Genomic DNA, 22,820 nt, shown 5'->3' on the forward strand with positions numbered 1-22,820 from the left:
CTGTAAAAAGATTTAAGTATGTTTGTATATATGTATACCCTAAACTGCTCTCTCCTTCATGTCTCTCATCTCCATGCAAAGGTTGTCTGGTAGAGATCGACTCCAGTGATAAGACCGCCTCTTGTACCTCTATACGTATTGTTTCTTTTTGATAATTATCAATGGTGTACATAATAAATGTAAATAAATAAATATGTTAAATATATGAACAATAAATGTAATGTTGCAAAAAAATGTAAAATGTGATATAAATAAAATTGTAAGGAAACCTAGAATGTAGTGGTTGAGGATGGATGTATTGCTAATGGAATGAAAGAGAAAGACTGGGTAAATTGTGGAATAAAAGAAGCGGTACGACGGATAATATGATGCGTGAAAGAGAAGAATGATAAAAATGAAAAATATGAATAAATTACTGGAAATAGAAAGTCTCTGTCCCACACGAGATAGGGGAACGAGAGGTCCCCAACAGCGGGGACCATTAAAAAAAAAGAACAAACAAGTTTTCAGATGATAGACAGCACCGTCCTCTGCGTACCATAATACCACACTGCGATTGAGGTATATCTACCTTAATAGATATCTTTGGGAAAAGCCTACGCCTGTCATTGGGCGTCTATGGGCGGAACGGACAATATGAGAGTGTATTGTAATACCGAGTACAGTTGCCAACAAAAGAGTTACAAAGTATATGAAGCTTAGAGAAATGTATAGTTAATGGTATAAATACATTAGCAGAAATTAAATATGTTATCATTTGCCATTATATATCTCAGTTTTATAGAAAAGACAGATGTGGGTATCGTTAGTAGAGTAGAGAAAAGGCGTAAGAAAAAGACTAATATATAGCTCCTTGTGCAACTGTGACACAGCGGTGGAGTAGTATGGCATGTAATCACTTGCTGTATCATATACGGAAGACAAAGATAGGATTTTGAGATAGAATTGTGAGAAAAAAATCACCAGCGACACCCCCCACCCCCTCTAATGAAAGATGACGGTAGACGTCGAATCTTCTTGTGCTATAAAGTAAAATTATATATATGTGTAATGTGTAAATATATCTATATACATATATATATGTATATATACATATATATATATATAATAAAATGTAAATTCCGTCAATCTGATAATAAAATGTAAATTCTCTACTTATTCTTCCAAATCAATTATTTCCCCTTCAAAGTAATCGCTTTCCGATAAAACGCAGTTTTTCAAATGCATTCTTCAGTCTTCGAAACAGTTGAAATGGTCTTTTACCTGTATAAAGTTTCGTGTGTGGCAAGCGAAAATCCTGTGTCGATAGCCTTTTATTTCTATATATTTTGCTACGCCATTAGACGTGTTATCTTTTATATTGTTCTCTATTTACACTGGCTACATGTGTGTTAATTTTTTTTCTTAGAGAATCTTTTCACTAAAAGAGTCTTTATATGTCATATACGTGTAGATTGCACGAACAACTCTCTTCTATACCAAAAAATTGTATTTACAGGTTGGTTATATATGTAAGCCTTAAACAGGTGAATGCCAATCACACTATATAAAGTGATCACTTTGATTCACTCTGATATGTGACATTAATTTATTTTTTCATTTCGAAAGCGAAATTGTTTTTTTTTTATTTATTTAATATTCATTGCAAACGCTAGGATAATTTTAAATAGATTCATAATAATAAACAAAAGAGTACAATGGGCGGTCTTATCACACAAGGCAATCTCTTACAACCATAGTATGGAAAGATAGAAGTATTTATAATGGGTAGTTAACGTGTACAAAACATACATATATACATACATATGTATATAACTAATATACTTATAATCAATAAGGTATAACACATATAAATATTATACAATAATAAATAAAAAGACATCATACTGATTTGGATCGCACTTGCCTCAAAAAGAATAAACAAACAGAGAAAGAAAAATAAATGAATTAACAGATAAATAATCATAGGTGTAGTATATATTTCCTAATTATTTTCTTAAAAATAGGTAGTGACAGCACGTCTTATATTTAGCGGTAAATCAGTCAACAATCGAACGGCCTGTGTGGTAAAAGATTTGGCCATAAACGAAAAAGAATGCGCCGCCATTTTTAATTTCAGATTCTCTGATGATCTCAAAGACATCTCATGTGTATTATAAAGAAATTGAAATCTTATTTTTTATTATTAATTATGGGCAATAACAAATCTTTACTTACAGATAGTAAACAAAAATTAATTTTGACGTATTAATACGAATTCAAACTTTTTTGCTACAATAACATTACCTCGCTTATTATTTCTGAAATCACTGATTTTAACAAGGTGTTGTCATTATTTCAGCTTATATACACCCATTGCAACACATAGGCCTTTCCCAAAGATATTTGTGGTGGATATACATAGGGCTTATAATATCGAACTAAAATCTGAATATCGGTATTTGATATTTAAAATTGGAAATATCGAGATACCGATATTAAAACCGGTATTATTAATAAAAAAATTATTAGCTATATTTTTACTTACGTCAGTTGTTATATTGACTTGTTTACAAATAATATATGAAATCCAATAAATATTGTTCTGAAATGAGTTAATATTATTTATTTTATTACATAGATAGTAGGAGTAGATAGATACAAAAAACGTGCGAGTATAAAAAATGAAATATAAAATTCTGTGTTACATTTTACATATAATAGGCTCGTATGGCATTATATAATTAAAGAAGCAAAAAATATGATTAAATTTAAAGTATTTATGATTAAAACATAAACAATCGATCATATCGGTTCTCGGTATGTGTGATAAATTTGCCTGATATAGATTTTAACACAACGAAATTCTTTACATATCTTCAAAAAAATTCTTTCAATTGATTGATATTATTTTAAATGAGATTATATTGTGCATCACTTAAATTTATATCAACTAATGTAATATTAAAATACCGGAATTTTTAAATGAATACAGGTTTTTTTTGATTTCGGTACTCAGATCCCGGAATTCCGGTATTGTAAGCCAGTGATTCCCAAAGTGGTCTATATCGACCCCTAGGGGTCTATGACAACCTCCAATGGGTCTACGTCAGCGAAAAAAAATTTGGGGATCCATGAAATGAAAATGGGGTCCACGATAGTGGATCTCAACACATACACTGATAGTATCTATTTACTTGCATCATACTATGTTATAATATCAAAACATTTACATTATTTATAAATAATGATATAAAGAAACAGACTGGACATCATTAGCTGAGGAGATTTAAGATTAACCCTTACAAAATTGACGCCAAATGTTGATAATTTATAATATTATTAAAGCATCAGGTTCATCCTTCTCTCTAAAATTATTGACTTATTGCTTATGTTATTTTATTTATAGTTTATTTAATGTCACGTATATTTTACATAACAGATACAAAAAATTATTTTAAGTAGTTTTAATTTAAAATTCAATTAATAAATGTATAAATTAACATGTGTTTTTACTTTAATTTTTTAACACTAAACTTCACTACAGTTAGAAATTTACAGGAAATCAATATCAGGTAAGTAGGGGGTCTACCCAACACGGAAAAACATGGCAAGGGGTCTACGACACAACAAAGTTTGGGGAGCTCTGCCCTAGATATACCTTAATCGCCATGGAAAGCGGGCTAGCGATCACAATATAATGATAGAATCCTTCCACAATCCTATATAATTAATGCAGAAATAATCAATTATTTAAGATTGTATACAGATAATCGAACTATAGGATGTACTATTTATTTATTGACAGCAAGCTAATTCATCTCTTTTAAACTTTTATTTCAATTATAAATCAACCTGTAGGTGTAACAACTTTATTCAGTTGCACAAAAATATCCGCTTTATTATTACTGAAAGAGATTTACTCGTCATTCCTAATAAAAATTGAATTCAAGATACATATGAACAGTTGTTAAAACTTGTTGAAATGCTTGTCTTTCATATCTCCACTGCTATTGTATTATCAACCATATTACTATTACATAGATATTAAATTTGACTGCCAGTGTTTTTGTACAGCGATGAAAGAGATGTATGTAAAAAGATTCCGTTTATTGCTTGATTGACGGAGGTAAAGTCTTTGTGTTTTTGTAGCGACCACGCGTGGACATATATGTTTATATATATACAGCGAGTAATGATATACGTAGTCAGTTGGTTGAAAGATGGCAATGAAGCTTGTTGTTTTTAGGTGAGTGGTGACATCAATGTGTCTTGTCAAAATTAAATATAGAATTTTGATTTTTAAAACTAAATAAATATTTATCGTTATATATTGGAATATAATTAAGAGAATAATATATGAAAACAATTTATTTATGTATCAAATTAATTACATAGTTATAGGTGAGTTGATTTTATTATAGAAATGATTTCGTTTCTTGTTTAAAAAAAAAATAATAATAGATAAAGTTAAAATGGCGTCCATTGGCTGTCATATAAAATGAAAAATATATTTTTTTAAATATTACGTTTTGATATTTTAAATTTCTACTTCCAAGGAGTTTTTATTTTGTAATATTTTTTTAACATTTTTTGTTACCGAAAATGATCTGAATCTATTTAGTGTTTTATTAAACTTAGTGTTTTTACTAACTACGGTGTCTTTTATAATGGAACATATATATTGTTAGTAAAAATATACATATATCTTAAATTGAGAAAACATTCAAGGGCATTTAGTTACAACTGATGGTAGGTTATTGCATATAATGTCAAAATAAATGTGGATTTTAAAAAGATTATTATAAATTATTTTGAATTTGGAACAGATCATGCTATATCTTTATATATTCATTAAAATTATTAGAAAATAAAATAAATATGCGTTCTCCTATAACGGCATCATTCATTTTAAACCAACAATGGTTTCAAACACACCTTTATGAACACACAACAAAATCAGACGCGTTCTTTTTTTAATAAATGTCATAAATTCACTTAATACAGTAATAAAACCATTTTATTACCAGCATTTTTATCAATTAGTCCCTTTACATTGTGTAGATATTGTATTATAGGTTTATATATATGTTTAATTTATATATATATTTAGAAGGCTTGAAAGCTGTCGCTTAACAAGCTGACGGAATTGTTACGATCATTGGATTTTATTATTTAATATATTTATATAATTAGTGTATATAGATATTTAAATATATATTGTGGTATAATAATATATTTATAGTAAGTAGTATCCACTAGTATATTCACATAATGTATTTTATGTAAATAATTTTACTTTTGTATTTTATTTTTTGGTTTTATGATATTAACTTGTTTCATCTGCCTGTATTAATTTATCTCTGAACCGCCTTGCGTTAATTGGTAGAGAATGCAATCAAAAAATAAAAAATGTTATAAATAAATAAATCAATATTGTTGAATTAAATATATTATTGTATTAAACATTATACACATACATAAATAACACAATAATTTAGATATATTATGCGCAAATATATTGTAATAAAAACATTGCATTCTTTTATAATAAATATATATTTATCTATTAATAAGGGACAGATTGAGATACATACGTTATATTTATTATAAATATATATTATATATACGTTTCCTTAAACTAAAATCTACTATGGATTCAAACAATATTTGAAAAGACCCCATAATTAACTCCGACGGGTTTTCGTGGCCATTTTAACAATATCATTAGTAAAAATAAAATGTAAGAACAAAATAAATAAATAAATGTACCTAGCCACCTTAGAGTAAGAAGATGATGGAAGAAAGGCGAGGAAAGAAAGAAGGTATAAAAGAGCAAAACGAAAGATATTGTGAAGGACGAAAGTAAAGAATGGAAGATATTGTGACGCGTGAAAGAGAGTGATTAATAAAGAAAATACGGAAAAATTATTGAATAATAAAGTCCCTGATCCCATTAAGTTAGGGGTACGAGAGGCCCCCAATAGTGGGGGCCAATAAAAAAAAGATCATTAGAGTATATCTGTTTTGAAAGAGAGGGAAAATTGTAAGGAAAGGGAAAGATAGAGTAAAGGTAGAAAGTAAGTAAAAGTAAAAAAATACAAGCACTACGTGATAAAATTATTAAAAGAAAGAAAATGACCCAATCCTTTTCAAAGATATGGGTACGAGAGACGCCTTTAATTTATTGTGTGATATTTCTATATATATATAATAATAATAAAATAGACATATTTATTTTAATGAGCAATGGTAGCGTAGCGGTAAACGACTGAGAGTGGTAATCGCAGATCACGGGTTCGATTCCTGCGGCACAATCTATAATAACTTACACTTTGTATATGTATTAATTATGTAGCAGGGGAGGTCAAACCTGCGGCTCGGACGCCTCGTACAGCTCTTTAAAAGATTATTTGTGGCTCTCAATACATTTACCAGTGTGCAGTAACCGGCGATAGTTTGCTAATCGACCTTTGAAAAGAGACAATCGGCTAATTTCGACTTCGTACAGCGTTATCTCTGTAGCACGAAATACAACGACTGACAAAACGTGACATAAGTAATGTGGGACAGAGATAGCGTTCTACGAACCCGAAATTAGCCGATTCTCTCTTTAAGAAAAAGAAAAGCTTATTTTATATTTCTCTGGGCTTTGTAAAATTAGTAATACATTTGTGGGCAATTGTATTACAACTTGTATTACAATACACTACTCTCTAATCTCTAATGTCTCTGTTTAATTAAAATGAACCATCGTCGTTTTAGCCCAGAGTTCCCCAAACTTTTCTGTGTCGTAGACCCCTTGCCATGTTTTTTCGTGTTGGGTAGACCCCCTACTTACCTGATATCGATTTCCTGTAAATTTCAAACTGTAGTGAAGTTTAGTGTTAAAAACCTAAAGTAAAAACACATGTTAATTTAATAATCCTACAACTTACACGATTTTATAAACATATACAATATTTTTTTTACTTCATAGGTACTTTTATAAATAATGTCAATATTTTGATATTATAAGATAGTATGATGTAGGTAAATAGGTACTATCAGTGTATACACATACACTGTCGTGGACCCCCAAATTTTTTTTCGCTGACGTAGACCCCTTGCAGGTTGTCATAGACACCTAGGGGTCGATATAGACCACTTTGGGAATCACTGATTTAGCCTATACACGACCATTACAAGACATATACCTCCCTCAAAGATACTTATAGAGGGCTATACCATAAATCCCTACGCTTGGCAGGCAAGTTTGCGACTTCATTGTGGTATCGGTAGAGCTCAGTATAATTTATTTTCAGGTTCACAGAACCTTCCGTTCCGTGAAGTCTGTCCCGACGAAGCTGTAAAAGCCTTAAGGCTAAGTACAATAACTTTCACAGAAACAATAGTGTAGTATATATAGACACTGCTGACCATTCTATGGAAACTTATTTGTGTGCATTGGCAATCATATATAACAGGGGTGGTCAAACTGCTTGTTAGTCAGGGCCGCTTTTCACAAATTTGAAATTTTTAGCGATCCGCAATTAAATACGTAATTCGGCAATATTTTTTAACGAAAAAGTACATAAAAATAATTTGATGAAAAACAATTTCATGTCATAAATTAACACTAAAAGCACTATCTCTGTCCCACACTACCTATGTGACGTTTTGCTAGTCGTTGTATTTCGTGCGATAGAGATAACGCACTACAACGCCGAAATTAGCCGATTCTGTTTCCAAAAATCGATGTGCAATATTTATCGCCGGGTATTGTAGGTAGTTTCTCCTTAAAGATAAAATAAATTTATTCAATGTTTCCAGCATTTAACAGAACTCTTATTAATTGAAATTTTTTTAATATTCGACTCTGCTTCGCAAGGTATTATAGTTGTGGAGAAGAATCAGGAAGTATCTCCATAAATGGCTAATTTCATCTCCATTTCAGCATTACAAATTTGAAATGGCTATTAAAATACAAATATGTATTAACGAAAGTAATAAAAAAATTAATATTAAAATCTTCATTAGAGATAAAACATCACAAGGGTAGTAGTCTTTATATTTTTTTAATTTTATAAATAGTATACTTTGCAAATTTAATAAACGCACCTTCAATTCTCTTTGCAAGGTGAAGTAGAAATAAAAATGTTTGTTAACAATATATCAAGTGAATAAAAATACACTAGTCAATTAGAAACAAAACTGTGATACCCGAGGAGTGAAGATAAGACATGGAGGGCGATGTTTGAAATAAATGTAAAGAATGACAAGAACGAATTTATTCCCGGGTACTGTACAAAGATTTATATCATATCATTTATATCATTATATAGTTTTTTTTTATTACTTATAACAGATATATACTTAAAAATTAGATTTAAAACCTGTTGCCTCCCTAATTATCTTGCATTTAACGACGAAGTTTTTATTTAAAGTCGATTAAAACGCCGAGGGCAATTTATAACGTAGGTTCGGTTTAAAAGTTTTATTGAAGCATTGATGCGGTCAATGAACTTTTAAAAAGCAGTGTAAGATTCACGCTCATGTGTCAAGTGTTTTATTTGACTTTTCGTTCTTATTTGAGATAAATTAGTCGAAAAATTTGTAGAGAAATATGTTAAGTGTATGTTTAAATAGATCAGGAAGAATGTCTTCGACTCCTAAAAACAGGGAATCCACCAACATGAGTCACCACAAGCACTAGTACTGCTAGAAAAGAGAAACATAACAAAGAAGGATACTTTAATACAGGCAGCATTTTTTTTATTAATTCTAATTTGTATCGCTAGTGTTTTTATTACAATTTTTATTTATTGCTAAAACTAAACGCAGACAGTTGGGAGAGGGTTGCCGCTATTTGATACGGATCTTTCTTCTCCCAGCTGCGAGACACGATAGCGTTTTATACGTTTTTTACAATTTTTCTTACACAATTTTCTCTTATGGGTAAATACACCTAAAATTTATACATATTAACAATACAATTTGGAATACTTAATTACATATTAGTTGGTACATTATTTTATTTCAAGTCGCTGCCCAAGCGCTTCAGACCGTTAAATGCCTTGAGATTTAGGACAATGTGCCGGGCCAACTCATCAAAAGATGCTGCTGTAGATTTTTTCTTGAGAAGGTCCGGTAAGTTAAGCGGAGTTTTTACATAAGGTCACATGGTTACGTCTTTTGGATGCGAATCGGGAGCAGTGTCTGAGTAACAATACGACGGCATTAGCTACCGAAAGAGAACTGCTCCTCCAATAACAACCCTGTCGATGAAGAAACAGTGTATCCGGGTCACACAGATGCGGACACCAATAGTGAAAAAATTTTTAATTTCATTTCGAGCACTGATCGACAAATCTACAACCTCACAAGACCAACATCTATCAGAGAATAGATAGAGAGAAAGAAAGAGAGAGAGAGATTGAGAAAGAGAGGGCGAAGAATGTGTCACTGTCAAATCAAGGAATTATTTGTATTGAATCTTTTGCTCACATTGATGTCGTCAATAAATATCTTTAGTCTTCGTACAATGTTGTTTTGTTCAACTAATTGATTTGTTGTTCCTTGTAAACTAAAGTCTTTGTAATGTATCAGGATCAAGGGCAGCTCTAACTCGTGTAGCGCCCGTGTGCAATGAAACCCTGGCGCCCCCTAGACCTAACCCCTCTCCCCCGCGGCTATAACTATTAACTTTGCCGTCGTAACAACAAAGTTTTTTCATATTCCAACAAGCTATTTTATAAGTAGGTATAGCTTACAGTATGGTGTAAGTTACGGCCTTTCATCTTATGACGGCAGAATAACACTCATTGTTTTTATGCCTGTAGCACATCTCTGTTGCGAAACTAAGCGGCGAACCGCGATAGTTATGTTTCGTTTTGTGTTTTAACTTTTATGGACAGCGAAATAGAAGCGAAATGTATCTAATTTCTGTTTCGTGTGTGAAAAAACTTTTATTTCGAGTTGCAATAAAATGTTCGAAAAAGTAGTCGCTCATAGGGCGCTCATGTTAGATAACTGGCGCCACCGCTCTGGCTGGCCGCTTCCGTCATGACTTTGTTGTACCATGATGGTCGTGGACGATGCTCTTAGCTGTCTCAGGGAGCGCCGTGACGCCTCCTGAGACACCCTGCACGAAAGGTTAAGTCGCCCCTGAATGAGAGATTCTTACTCCTGCGTACAAACTGAATATTACATATTCGTAATGATATAAGTAAGAACAAGGAATGCTTTAAAAATATATAAAGAGTGATAGGTTGTAGTGTACATATTTCTTTTGTATATCATGTATGTTTTATTAAATAAATAAATGACAAGAATAGTGAATTATATTTTAAATAATAATCTACACAATAAGACACTTTAAAAAAAAAAACTTTTTTGGGGGGAGTGGAAGGGACAATCTACAGATTGGCCAAAACAAAGCTCAATAATGAGGTGATAGTTACACAGATAAATATAAAATTTATTTATTCAAAATTGGACTTTCAACACGACTTATTGATCGTCAACATTTTGATTCTTTTTTATTAATTGACCTATTGTCAATTAATAAAAAAGAATTTGTGTTAATATACTTTCTATCAAATATAACCTAAACCAGAGTTCCCCAAACTTTTTTGTGTCGTAGACCCCTTGCCATGTTTTTCTGTGTTGGGTAGACCCCCTACTTAACTGATATTGATTTCCTGTCAATTTCTAACTGTAGTGAAGTTTAGTGTTAAAAACTTAAAGTAAAAACACATGTTTATTTATATATTTATTAATTGAATTTAAATTAAAACTACTCAAAATAAAATTTTGTATCTGTTATGTAAAATATACGTAACATTAAATAAACACGAGACCGCGACTCTCAGGTTTTTACAAGTTCAAAATGTATTGCGACCACAAAGCGAATACCAACATCTTATAACTTACGCAATTTTATAAACATATATATTTTTTTTACTTAATAGGTACTTTTATAAACAATGTAAATGTTTTGGTATTATAAAATAGTATGATGTAAGTAAATAGGTACTATTAGTGTATGTGTTGAGATCAACTATCGTGGACCCCCATTTTCAGTTCATGGACCCCCAAATTTGTTTTTCGCTGATGTAGACCCCTTGCAGGTTGTCATAGAACCCTAGGGGTCGATATAGATCACTTTGGGAATCACCGACCTAAACAAAGAAAAAATCATTTAAATATTCGTTTATAAAATAATATGTTTTTTTGTATCAATTTACTTTTATATTTATTTTTAATTTTATAAGTGGTATATAAATAATGTATTAGGGAAGGTATTAAGAAAATGTAATTACCTTGAATGAACAATGCCAGTTCTTCGTGATGCGTTTTAAATACACTATATACGTCACTTATTTTTGGAATTTATTGTATTTATTTTGAAGTTATAAATTACTAGGTTTGATCAAAAATGTGAATGAATTTTTATACCGGGAACTACTGTAATTACGTCTTGTAGCTGTCTGTGTTTAAATGAAGATCTATGATAGTTTAATCGATTGAGATTGTCTGTAGTGAATTTAAAAAAACAGCGACCTGTTTATATCTTTCCACAGCCAGAAGAATGAGCTCATGTTAGCCGTTTTCAAGCATCATGGATTTTGTACAACGCGTTGACTTATATTTGTTTTAAATTGCAATAAATACATTTAAAAAACTTTTAAGTTAAACGGTTTTTTGATACCCATATTGTGGTGGTTGTGGAAAATATGTACCTAGTCCGCCATATTGGAACGGCGTCCATCTTGAATTTTATATTTTGACATAATGATCGTGTTTTACTAGCCCTTTCATTTGATACCCATATTGAGGGGGTTAAGGAAAAATATGTAATCCGCCATTCTGTATCGGCGGCCGTCTTAAATTTATAATGTTATTGATTTTATTATATTGTATTGTCATCTAAATTAAATGTGTGTACCAAATTTCAGATCAATCCGACAACGGGAAGGTGCTTAAATTTCAATTTCTAATTTTGATCCAAATAAATTCCGTACGGGTCGAACTAAATAAAACCGTTTAAAAATATGCCAAAGTAGCTGAAGAATTGTTAAAATTTCGTGTACGGTGATGATGTGGTAACTTTAAAGACTGTTTACCTGCGGCATGAGCGATTTAAAACAGGGAATAAATTTGTTGATGATGGGTAAAGCGAGGCGGCAATTTACTTTTTATATGCATTTATAATTTTATAAATGATCTACCAATTATGTTTCGCGGAATTTTATTTAAAAACCTGATTCCGTTTATTACAAATGAAATACAGGTTTTTAGCATTAAAAACTTTGATTTAGACAATTAATCAGTGTCTTGTAAATACACTATGGACGTCCCCAGTTTTTTTTTAATTTATTACAATTATTGTAAACGTAAGAATATTGATTTTTTTAAACCGTTTTCTCAAGAAGGTCCAATGGCTCTCTTTTTTAAAACGAATATATTATTTATGATTCCTGCTAAAACTTTCTCTGCGGTCGCTCTATACTGTTTGAGAGATATCGGATTGTTCTACGTCATTCGGGACAACCCATCACAAGGCATTGTTTACGCTATCCCAGGAACCCATGTGGTACTACCACGAAAACCAATCTATCGTCTGCTTTAGAAAGCTAGTGGTAGTTCAGCTCCTTGACTCTAAACACCCGCAACAGAAATAGAATGTTTTTAAAAGTTATATACGAGTCAAATAAACTATGAAACTGTAATAATCTGTGACCTAAAAATGAGAACGAGGGAAGAAAAGCGATGTGTGAAAGAGAAGGAAAGGTAGAGATTGTGAAGGGAAGAATGAAAGGGAATTGTGAATAAAATTTAAAAAAAATATGTACCCGATGATGTAGTTTCTGCTCCGAACACGAAAGAAGGAACGAGGACCCCAAAAACTAGGGCCATTAAATAACTCCTCAACTTGGTCGGGTAATAGTCAAATATTTAGACAAAATAATTTAAAAGTACATAACAATGTAATATATACGATAAATACATAAAAAGTAAAAAACGTTATAAATAAATAGATATGATTCATTTACATGATAATAAAATCTATGTAATTAGTGCAAAGTAAAACTGTAAATGTAATAATGATGAAATAGTAAAGAGAGAGGTAATGTATAAAAAGAGAAATGATAAAATTACTAAAGAAATTGTGATGAAAGTTAGTCGAAAAGAGTAGAAGTTGATGTGACGTTTGGAAGAGGTAAAGTAAAAAAAATTTCCAAAAAAATATAATTTAAAAAAGAGCTTATCCCAAGGTGGGGACCCCTAAAAGCAAAGGCAAATACAGCCATAAATCTGTAAGTTACATGGTAGAGGAAAAAACCTTTATTAACTTGAAATATTTATGTAACAGTATATTGTTGCCTGACTTGATATGCTGCGCAAGGAAATTTCCTCCTGGGTTCAGATTTGGATCAGCAACATCCTCATACCAGGTGGAAGGTGCGTGGAATGTAAGCGGTGAGTAAACGCTATATTATCATCCTTTTAATTTACATTTATTAAACATTTAAATAATAATGATTATCATTGATATATCTAATAGAATTCGTATGATAAAAGAAATATATAATAAACAAAGGGCTGGTCTGGTCTGGTTTTTCTTTTAAAAAAAAAGCTACTTGCAATCTTTTTCCATCACTCGGAATAGACCCTTTAAATAGTTTTACAACTGTAATTCGAATTTGGAATCACAGTACCCGGCGATAAATATTGCACATCGATCTTTGGAAAGGACAATCGGCTAATTTCGGCTTCGTAGAGCGTTATCTCTGTCGCACGAAATACAAACAGTCCGGTATCTATTAGGAGTTGTTACAACAATAACATATATATATATATATATATATATATATATATATATATATATAATGTATGTATAACGGCGAACTTTTTTTCGAAGATATTTCATTACAGTTAACTGTTTGGGCTGTTCAGAGATAAATTAATGTTAATTGAAGTAATTGAGGATGCGAAACGTGGAAGATCACTAAAGATATCTCGCGTCGGCTCCAAGTCTTCGTTAACAACTGTCTTCGACGTATTCTCGGTATATACTGGCCTGAGAAAGTCTCGAACGTAGGTCTCTGGAAACGCTGCGGTGAGATGCCGATCGAGCAGCAGATCAAACGCCGCAAGTGGAACTGGATAGGCCACACGCTCCGAAGGGACCCTGATCACATACCGAGGCAAGGCCTAGAATGGAATCCTCGAGGAAAGCGAAGACGTGGCCGCCCAAAGCAAACCTGTCGGATGATCACCGCAGAAGTGAAGGCAGTTGGAATGACGTGGAGCGAAGTAAAGCGCGAGGCTTAAGACCGCTCGGGATGGCGACGTACTGTGGACGCCATCTGCCCCATCTTGGGGACATAGGAATAAATGAAAGAATGAAGTAAATAAGTCGAGATATAATATTACACAATTCATATTTAGTGCATTGATTCTATTGCCACTGCGATCAACAACTCGTCTGCCAAGTGTGGCGATTATGATATATCTCCCTATAGATATATTTAGTTAGGTCTATACCATGCAATGGGCGTCTGACTTGCAAGATATATCGAATATATATATACAAAGAATTAAATTTATTTCTTGCAAATTTGGATGACTTTAATGGTACATAGAACCTTGATAGAGTAGTTGTTAAATCTGTTGGTTGAACGTAAATAAACATGTTTAAATAATTCATGCCACTTGAAACAATTCGTATGTAACTTGCTCGTTGAACGATCTTACTTTACTTTTTTATTACAATAAATATGTCTTAAAATGACCTTCCTTTGACATAACGTTAAACGAGTTTTTATTTTATTTTATGGATGTTCACGTGTTTATAACTTAAGTGTAAATATTTACTTAACACCAGAACTGCCTCTCGCTCTGGTACCTCGTGGTCCTGTCCATTTTATAACATTTTTTTTTATTTTTGGTTTTATGATATTAACTTGTTTCATCTGCCTGTATTAATTTATCTCTGAACCGCCTTCCAGTTAAATGGTAGAAAATGCCATCATTAAGTTCGCCGTTACACGTAAAATGTAATAATATATATATATAAATGTGTGTGTGTTTGTATGTATGTATAATCTGTATAGATTAGTATCATACTGATTTTTATCTAATAAATAAAATTCTCGTGTCACGGTGTGCGTGATTGAACTCCTCCGAAACGGTTCGACCGATTTTCAGCGTGCATATTGGCCAGGGCGTAGAATCGGACATCTATTTTTCATCCCCCTAAATGTTAAGGGTGGTTCACCCCTATTTTTTTATTTTTTAGACAAAAATTTTTGTTTTTATTTCTTTATAATACAGCATACAAAAATACATATAAACCTAAATTTTCACTCCTCTACGATCAACTCTTATTTTTTATTTGTTAATAAAATACATGGCAAAACAACGTTTGGGGGATCAGCTAGTATGATATATAGATTAATAACATGGGATGTGTAGAATTGTCATTAAAAGGATAATTACCGAGGTCTTTTCTTGGTTCTTCTCGGCAGAATCAAGATTCTGCACCTGGCAATAGTATATGTATATATCTAATATATAAAATTCTCGTGTCACGGTGTTCGAACTTGAACTCCTCTGAAACGGCTTGACTGATTTTTACCAAATTTAATATGCGTATTCAGTAGGTCTGAGAATCGGCTACTATCTATTTTCTATACCCCTAAGTGATAAAGGTTGTTCACACTTAAAAAAAAAAAACATTAATTTTTTTAACGAAATTTTTTGTTTTAATTTTTTTATGATACAGCATACAAGAATACATACAACCATAAATTTTCACCCCTCTACGATTAACACTTATTTTTTATTTGGCAAAACAACGTTTGCGGGATCAGCTAGTATATATAGATTTATAACATGAAGGATGTTGAATTGTCGTTAAAAGGATAATTATCGAGGTTCTTCCCTGGTTCTTCTCGGCAGGATTAAGATTCTACTACTGGCAATGGTATATGTATATATACATTTATAAATGTACGTTCAAGGCTCTTAATATGCTAAACATCTTATTAACACGTTCACTGCGGGCCCAATTTTGAAGAACTTTCAGCTGGTGTGGCTGAGGTCGAATCAGCCTCAAGCTGAACTTCCTAGTAGTGCGGTTGAGGCCTTTTCTGCCTCATGTTCATCAATATTTTTTTACAATATTGAGTCAATGCTTCGCAGACATAAAGAAAGCTATATTTGTCTTTGTCATACCTCATACGGTTGAGTGTAAACAGCCGCCGCACTAGAGAGAAAACACGAGTTTTACGCGCCGCACCAGTGCAAAGTTTACCATGAGGCTGAATCGACCTCAAGCCGCAGTGATCGTGTTAAGTGAAACCTATTCGGTAGAAGTAAGTTAATAAGTTATTTTCAGACAAAACTGCGAGCATATGGGACACATTTAGTCATTCGAATCCGAGTAAAGTCACCGGGCATGCAACAGGGGATATCGCTTGCGATTCATACTTCAGGTGGAAGGACGATATTAATGTAGCTGCGGAACTCGGATTACATTTCTACAGGTATGTACCACTATACCCATCCCACAGCTGGGCAAAATGTAAATAATTTTTCTGTTACAAATCTAATATATAAAATTCTCGTGTCACGGTGTTCGAACTTGAACTCCTCCGAAACGGCTTGACCGATTTTTACCAAATTTTACATGCGTATTCAGTATGTCTGATAATCGGCTACTATCTATTTTCCATACCCCTAAGTGATAAGGGTGGTCCACCCCTAAATTTTATTTTTAATTTTTTAGACAATTTTTTTGGTTTTTATTTTATTATGATACAGCATACAAAATACAAACAAACCTAAATTTTAACCCCTCTACGATCAACCCTTATCTTACATTTGTTAATTAAAAACTTTAATTTTTTTTGCAAAACAACGTTTGCGGGATCAGCTAGTATTATTATAATATAGCTTAAACAAGTATGTTATTTTTGTAAAAAATATTATAATAAAAATTGTTTTAATTATACATGTTTGGTTATAGCTGTAAATACAAAGAGAAATGTCTAGCCTATATTGTACGTTGATATATAGTTCACCCTCTTCAAAATTTAATGGTTTCAGAAACAATATTGTAGATAGAAAAGAAAGGTGTAATAGATTCAGGCGTTACCTCGCGGAAGTCCATCCTAACTAAGAAAGGGACTAATATATAGCTACTTCCGCTATGCACGACTACTGCTGCATTATATTAAACCAAAAATATTTGAAGAGAAAAGTAATCGCACGTGAGAAACATCTGGCTTATGACCAAAAATGGTTTTTATTTGAAATTTTTCCTCCGGCGAGCGGTCTTAAAGGCAAGACAATATAAAAGCCTTGAAATATATCGATATTTATATAAAAAAAAGAAGATTTTGGTAAAATTGACGGAAAATTATAACGAATTTCGTCGAATCTTTTCGAAAATTATGCTCCGTTATATAGACGTTTAATGGATATGTTTTGTGAAGTTCACGTTAAATTTATCCATATGTTTTTTGACCTTTTAATATGAGTGGACTTACTTATTCTCTGTTGATGCGAGTGCTGTTAGCCAGAAGGCTTTTACGGCTTCATCTGAGCTTAGTTCATGGAGCAGAAGGGTGTGTGAACTTAAATGAGTGGAGGTTACGAGTTACTTGTACTGTGGTATTTATTTAAAACTTTTTTCTAAATGAATAATTTACGAGAAGATACAATTTAAAGCCGTGTTGACGTTGATAATAAATATAATAACAATTATTTAAAATAATAGCGATATTCACAATAATAGTTTTAGAATGAAAGAAAGACTTTTTTTTTGTCCATACGTTTAAGAGACAGGTGCATCAGAAGTATTTATTTTTGATTACTTATATTTCAAAGTAATTCTCAGTGATGTATTTATGACAAATTAATTCCAAAAATAATATATAACTTTCAATTTCTTACACTGCTGGACTTTAGTAGTTCAGGAATATCCGAAACATCTTTTTATCCTTCTTCTTATATATATATATATATATATATATATATATATATATATATATGTATACACTAGCTGATCCCGCAAACGTTGTTTTGCAAAAAAAAATTGATATTTTAATTTACAAATAAAAAATAAGGGTTGATCGTAGAGGGGTGAAAATTTATGGTTGTATGTATTCTTGTATGCTGTATCATAAAAAAATAAAAACCAAAAATTTTGTTAAAAAAATAAAAAAAATTTTTAAGTGTGAACAACCTTTATCACTTAGGGGTATAGAAAATAGATAGTAGCCGATTCTCAGACCTACTGAATACGCATATTATATTTGGTAAAAATCAGTCAAGCCGTTTCCGAGGAGTTCAAGTTCGAACACCGTGACACGAGAATTTTATATATTAGATATATTTTAATATATATATATTTATTAACAAATTCAATTTATATATATATATATATATATATATATATATATATATATATATATATATATATATATATATTAACAAATTCAATTAATAAAAATTATTTATTTTCTTGTTTTGTCGTTTATTTATTGAGTCTTTTTCGTTTTATCGGATATATCGAATAGCCGGAACAAACACACAGACAAAGAATGTAATTATTTATGTATATATATAATTGAATTTGATTTACTTTAGAATAAATATCGCTTAATAACAAACAATCTAATTAGTGATTCTGGCTTGGCCCGAAACAGCAAACTCCAGAGGCCATTGCAGGAAGACCGATTCGACACGATTAAGGAAATAAAATCCGATTCGAATATCTTCAAGGCTACTAATATTTTGAGGACTGGAAAAAGCGTTAACGAAAGTATGTTTAATCAGACCGAAATTACTTTGTAGGGGATGAAATTTATTTGGAAGAATAAATATAGAATTAGCAATTTTTTGCCTATGCCCGAAGGCGTATATAGGCTGAAATTATGATGATAAAACAGTTGTTGGCTAGTCATTAGCATAATAAATATGTAATAAATATATGTGTTATTAAACGGTTTTATTTAGTTCGACCCGTACGGAATTTATTTGGGTCAAAATTATGAATTGAAATTTATGCACCTTCACGTTGTCAGATTGATCTAAAATTTGGTACACACATTTAATTTAGATGACAATACAATATAATAAAATCAATAACATTATAAATCTAAGATGGCCGCCGATACAAAATGGCGGATTACATATTTTTCCTTAACCCCCTCAATATGGGTATCAAATGGAAGGGCTACACTAGTAAAACACGATGATTATGTCAAAATTTAAAATTCAAGATGGACGCCGTTGCAATATGGCGGACTAGGTACATATTTTTCCACAACCACCACAATATGGGTATCAAAAATCGTTTAACTTAAAAGTTTTTTAAATGTATTTATATATGTTTTAAAACATCTACCAGGTTTTCAATCGCATGGCCCCGATTACTGCCTACGGGATTTGTTGACAAAATCAGCGAGGATGGGAAAAACTACTACAATGCTCTTATAGACGGCTTACTTGAACGGGGAATCGAACCCGTGGTCACGCTGTATCATTGGGAACTGCCGCAGAGAATACAAAATTTAGGTAAGACCTATGTTCTAATACAGAGTTCCCCAAACTTTTTTGTCTCGTAGACCCCTTGCCATGTTTTACCGTGTTGGGTAGACCCCCTACTTACCTGATATTGATTTCCTGTAAATTTCTAACTGTAGTGAAGTTTAGTGTTAAAAACATAAAGTAAAAGCACATGTTAATTTATACATTTATTAATTGAATTTAAATTAAAACTACTCAAAATAAAATTTTGTATCTGTAATGTAAAATATAGGTAACATTAAATAAACTACAAATAAAATAACATAAGCAATAAGTCAATATTTTTAGTGAGAAGGATGAACCTGATGCTTCAATAATAAATTATCAACATTTGGCGTCAATTTTCAGTCTGTTTCTTTTTTTCGTTATATAATACATTTTTTACTTCATAGGTACTTTTATAAATAATGTAAATGTTTTAATATTATAAGATAGTATGATGTAAGTAAATAGGTACTTTCAGTGTATGTGTTGAGATCCACTATCGTAGACCCCCTTTTTCATTTCATGGACCCCTAGACCGTTTGCAGGTTGTCATAGACCCCTAGGGGTCGATATAGACTACTTTGGGAATCACTGTTCTAATACTAACTGGTTCAAACTTACTACCGTCAAAAGTCATTGGCCTGTAGAAGTGCTTGTAGAAAAATAGAGTAATTTAAAAATATTTCAGAGATATTAATTTATTTATAACATACATTAATCTATACATATAAATAAATAAGATCGGATTATCTGTGCGTAATATTATAATAACTTCTTTTTACTACACGCATACATATTTATGGTACATAAATATATATTTCATTTTTAAAATTTTTATCCGTCTGTACGTTTGTTTCGGCTAATCTCTGGAATGACGAGACCGATTTTGACAGGACTTATACTGGCAGGTAGCCGATGTAATAAGAAGTTACTTAAGATACTGTTGTTAAAAAAAAAACACAAACTAAATATTTTTTTGGTTAAATTCCACGCGGGCGAAGTCGCAGGCACTGCTAGTGTTGACTATCATTTAATAAGTAAAAAATGGACCAATATTTAGCCACTTCCGCACATGCAGTCGTAGTCACTCAAGTGTCTAGTGTTTAACTCTGTGTTTGGCACTAATCGGTGTAACATAACTCCTGAAGATGCCCCGTGGAGGGGTGAAACACATGTTGAGTGATTTAACGGTGGCAGTTGTGTAATTCGCATTGTTGGCAGCATACGCATTTATCAGCGGGCTGGTGGGCGGTGCACTTTGTTGCACGACTACCACTGCATGTGCGGAAGTGGCTAAATATTGGCCTTCCGCAAAATAACGTCAGATTCTATTAAATATTATTTAATAAATTATTTTTTTAACAATTAATTTATTTTCTTGCTATCTATATCGCACTTGATTTACATTTCTTTTATCAGTCTAATTTAGATTAAAATTATTTAATTTCCAATTCAGGGTCATAGGACTCCATTTAGATAAAGGACATGGTTCATTATACTAGCCCAGTGTACAATTTGATTAATAAACTTTAAACTTACTTTCTCTTTCTTACATTGTATCTTCCACAACTAAAGTTTGAAAATCTTTTTGGAAGATTATACCATCTGTGCGTTTTTAGTGTGTTACTTTGTTTACGTACGTGATTCAGACCTGTTTGGAATTGGTCACAACGCTGCGGCCTCGTGGTCACAAATCTACCTTTTACAAAGTGATCAAAATTTTTTCAAGATCATCATGGCTTTTCCTGCTATGTGACTGAAAAAAAATACATTCTATGCGCACAATGGATTAGATTTTAAATGTTGTTTTACGTTGTCTAAATGACCTCGATAAGGAAGAATTATAGCCTAATTTGAATTTATATTGCGAATGCGTTGCATGTATTCCTCGCATTCGTATAACGTTGCCAGAATTTAATATTTATTGTTGCAATTTTAACAATGGCAACACAAAAGGTTGATTTATTCAAGGTTTTATTTTCGATTCAATTTGTTACACAGCCTGTATAATCTGTTCCATATATATAAAATATCTTTTCAGCTTTTATATCAGGGGGAACGAAAAGTAAAGTGTGCTTTCTTGAGTTAAATTCACACGACTATGTCTTTAACAAGTTTTTATTTCTAATCAACGATAAATTCACCTTCGTTATCAACCACCTTTTGCTATCTAGTATACAAAATCCCGTAGCGGTAAAAACCAATCGAGTTTTCTGTAAAATATGTCGTCAGAAACGACATTACTTTCCGGTCCCCCTAATATTTATTTAAGTTACTTATCTGCGTTTGATCACCACCTCGTCTGATGATAAGCGACGATATGGTTGAAATCTAAGCACCCAGAGTCAGCAGGTACCTTATTCTTACCCTGAAGAGACCTGGGTTATAATTCTAAAGAACTAAGGAAGCCGGCATATCATTCTATACTCGGGCTGTTACATCTGTTACAGTTGGCATATACAGGTTACATGATATATACTAGGGGCACCGGAAAGTAATGTCGCTTTAATTTAAATTCACACGACTACATCTTTAAGGAGTTTTTATTTCTAATCAATAATATATTCACCTTCGTTATCAACAACCTTTTGCCATCTTGTATACAAAATCAATGCCGGAACGGTAACAAATCGATCGATTTTTCTGTAAAATATGTCGACAGAAACGACATTACTTATATATATATATATATATATATATATACATGTATGTATATATACACAAATAACATATATATATTTATACATATATGTATATATATATATATATATATATATATATATAAAAATATATATTTATACAAATATTATATGAAATTTCACCGCTAAAATTGTGAACTAGCTGTTGTGAAAACCAATCGGGTTTTTCTGTAAAATATGTCGATAGAAACGACAATACTTTCCGGTCCCTTTAATATATTTAAGTAACAGAGTTAAAAAATAAGTTAATTTGTATCTTTTTTTTTCTATTTATCACATAACGTAACATAAAAAAGTGAAATAGACGGTCTTATCACTCTAGGCAATCTCTTACAGAGAACCACAGTACGGAAACATAAACAGTTAATAGTTTGCAAGAAATCGATCTTAATAAATTTAAAGTGACATTAAAGTCGTTATTGTTGAAAAAACTTGTATACCACGTATGTGTTTAATTATTTTTTTAAAACTACAATAGATAATGATATCTATAAAGTACATTTGTCTCTTTTATTTTGACAATAAAGAGTTTTTTTGTCCTATTTTATTTGCATATATAGGATCCGGTTTTAC

At 31.6% G+C, this 22,820-nt stretch overlaps 1 protein-coding gene across 1 annotated transcript in view; it reads left to right on the top strand.

Moving 5' to 3' along the window:
• Positions 1 to 4,157: 4,157 nt before the first annotated feature.
• The window catches only part of LOC137925347 (myrosinase 1-like), a 35,506-nt gene continuing 16,843 nt past the window's right edge, over positions 4,158 to 22,820 (top strand). The window contains exons 1-4 of the mRNA XM_068768770.1: positions 4,158 to 4,228; positions 13,337 to 13,443; positions 16,367 to 16,514; positions 19,385 to 19,551. Coding sequence (XP_068624871.1) covers positions 4,203 to 4,228; positions 13,337 to 13,443; positions 16,367 to 16,514; positions 19,385 to 19,551 — 448 coding nt within the window. The 5' untranslated portion in view covers positions 4,158 to 4,202. The remainder of the gene's footprint in view (positions 4,229 to 13,336; positions 13,444 to 16,366; positions 16,515 to 19,384; positions 19,552 to 22,820) is intronic.

The sequence above is a fragment of the Battus philenor genome, unplaced genomic scaffold (assembly GCF_028537555.1).
Source record: "Battus philenor isolate CCGP_79_NKW_IND1 unplaced genomic scaffold, ilBatPhil1.0.hap1 SCAF_27, whole genome shotgun sequence".
In the NCBI taxonomy this organism is placed as follows: Eukaryota; Metazoa; Arthropoda; class Insecta; order Lepidoptera; family Papilionidae; genus Battus; species Battus philenor.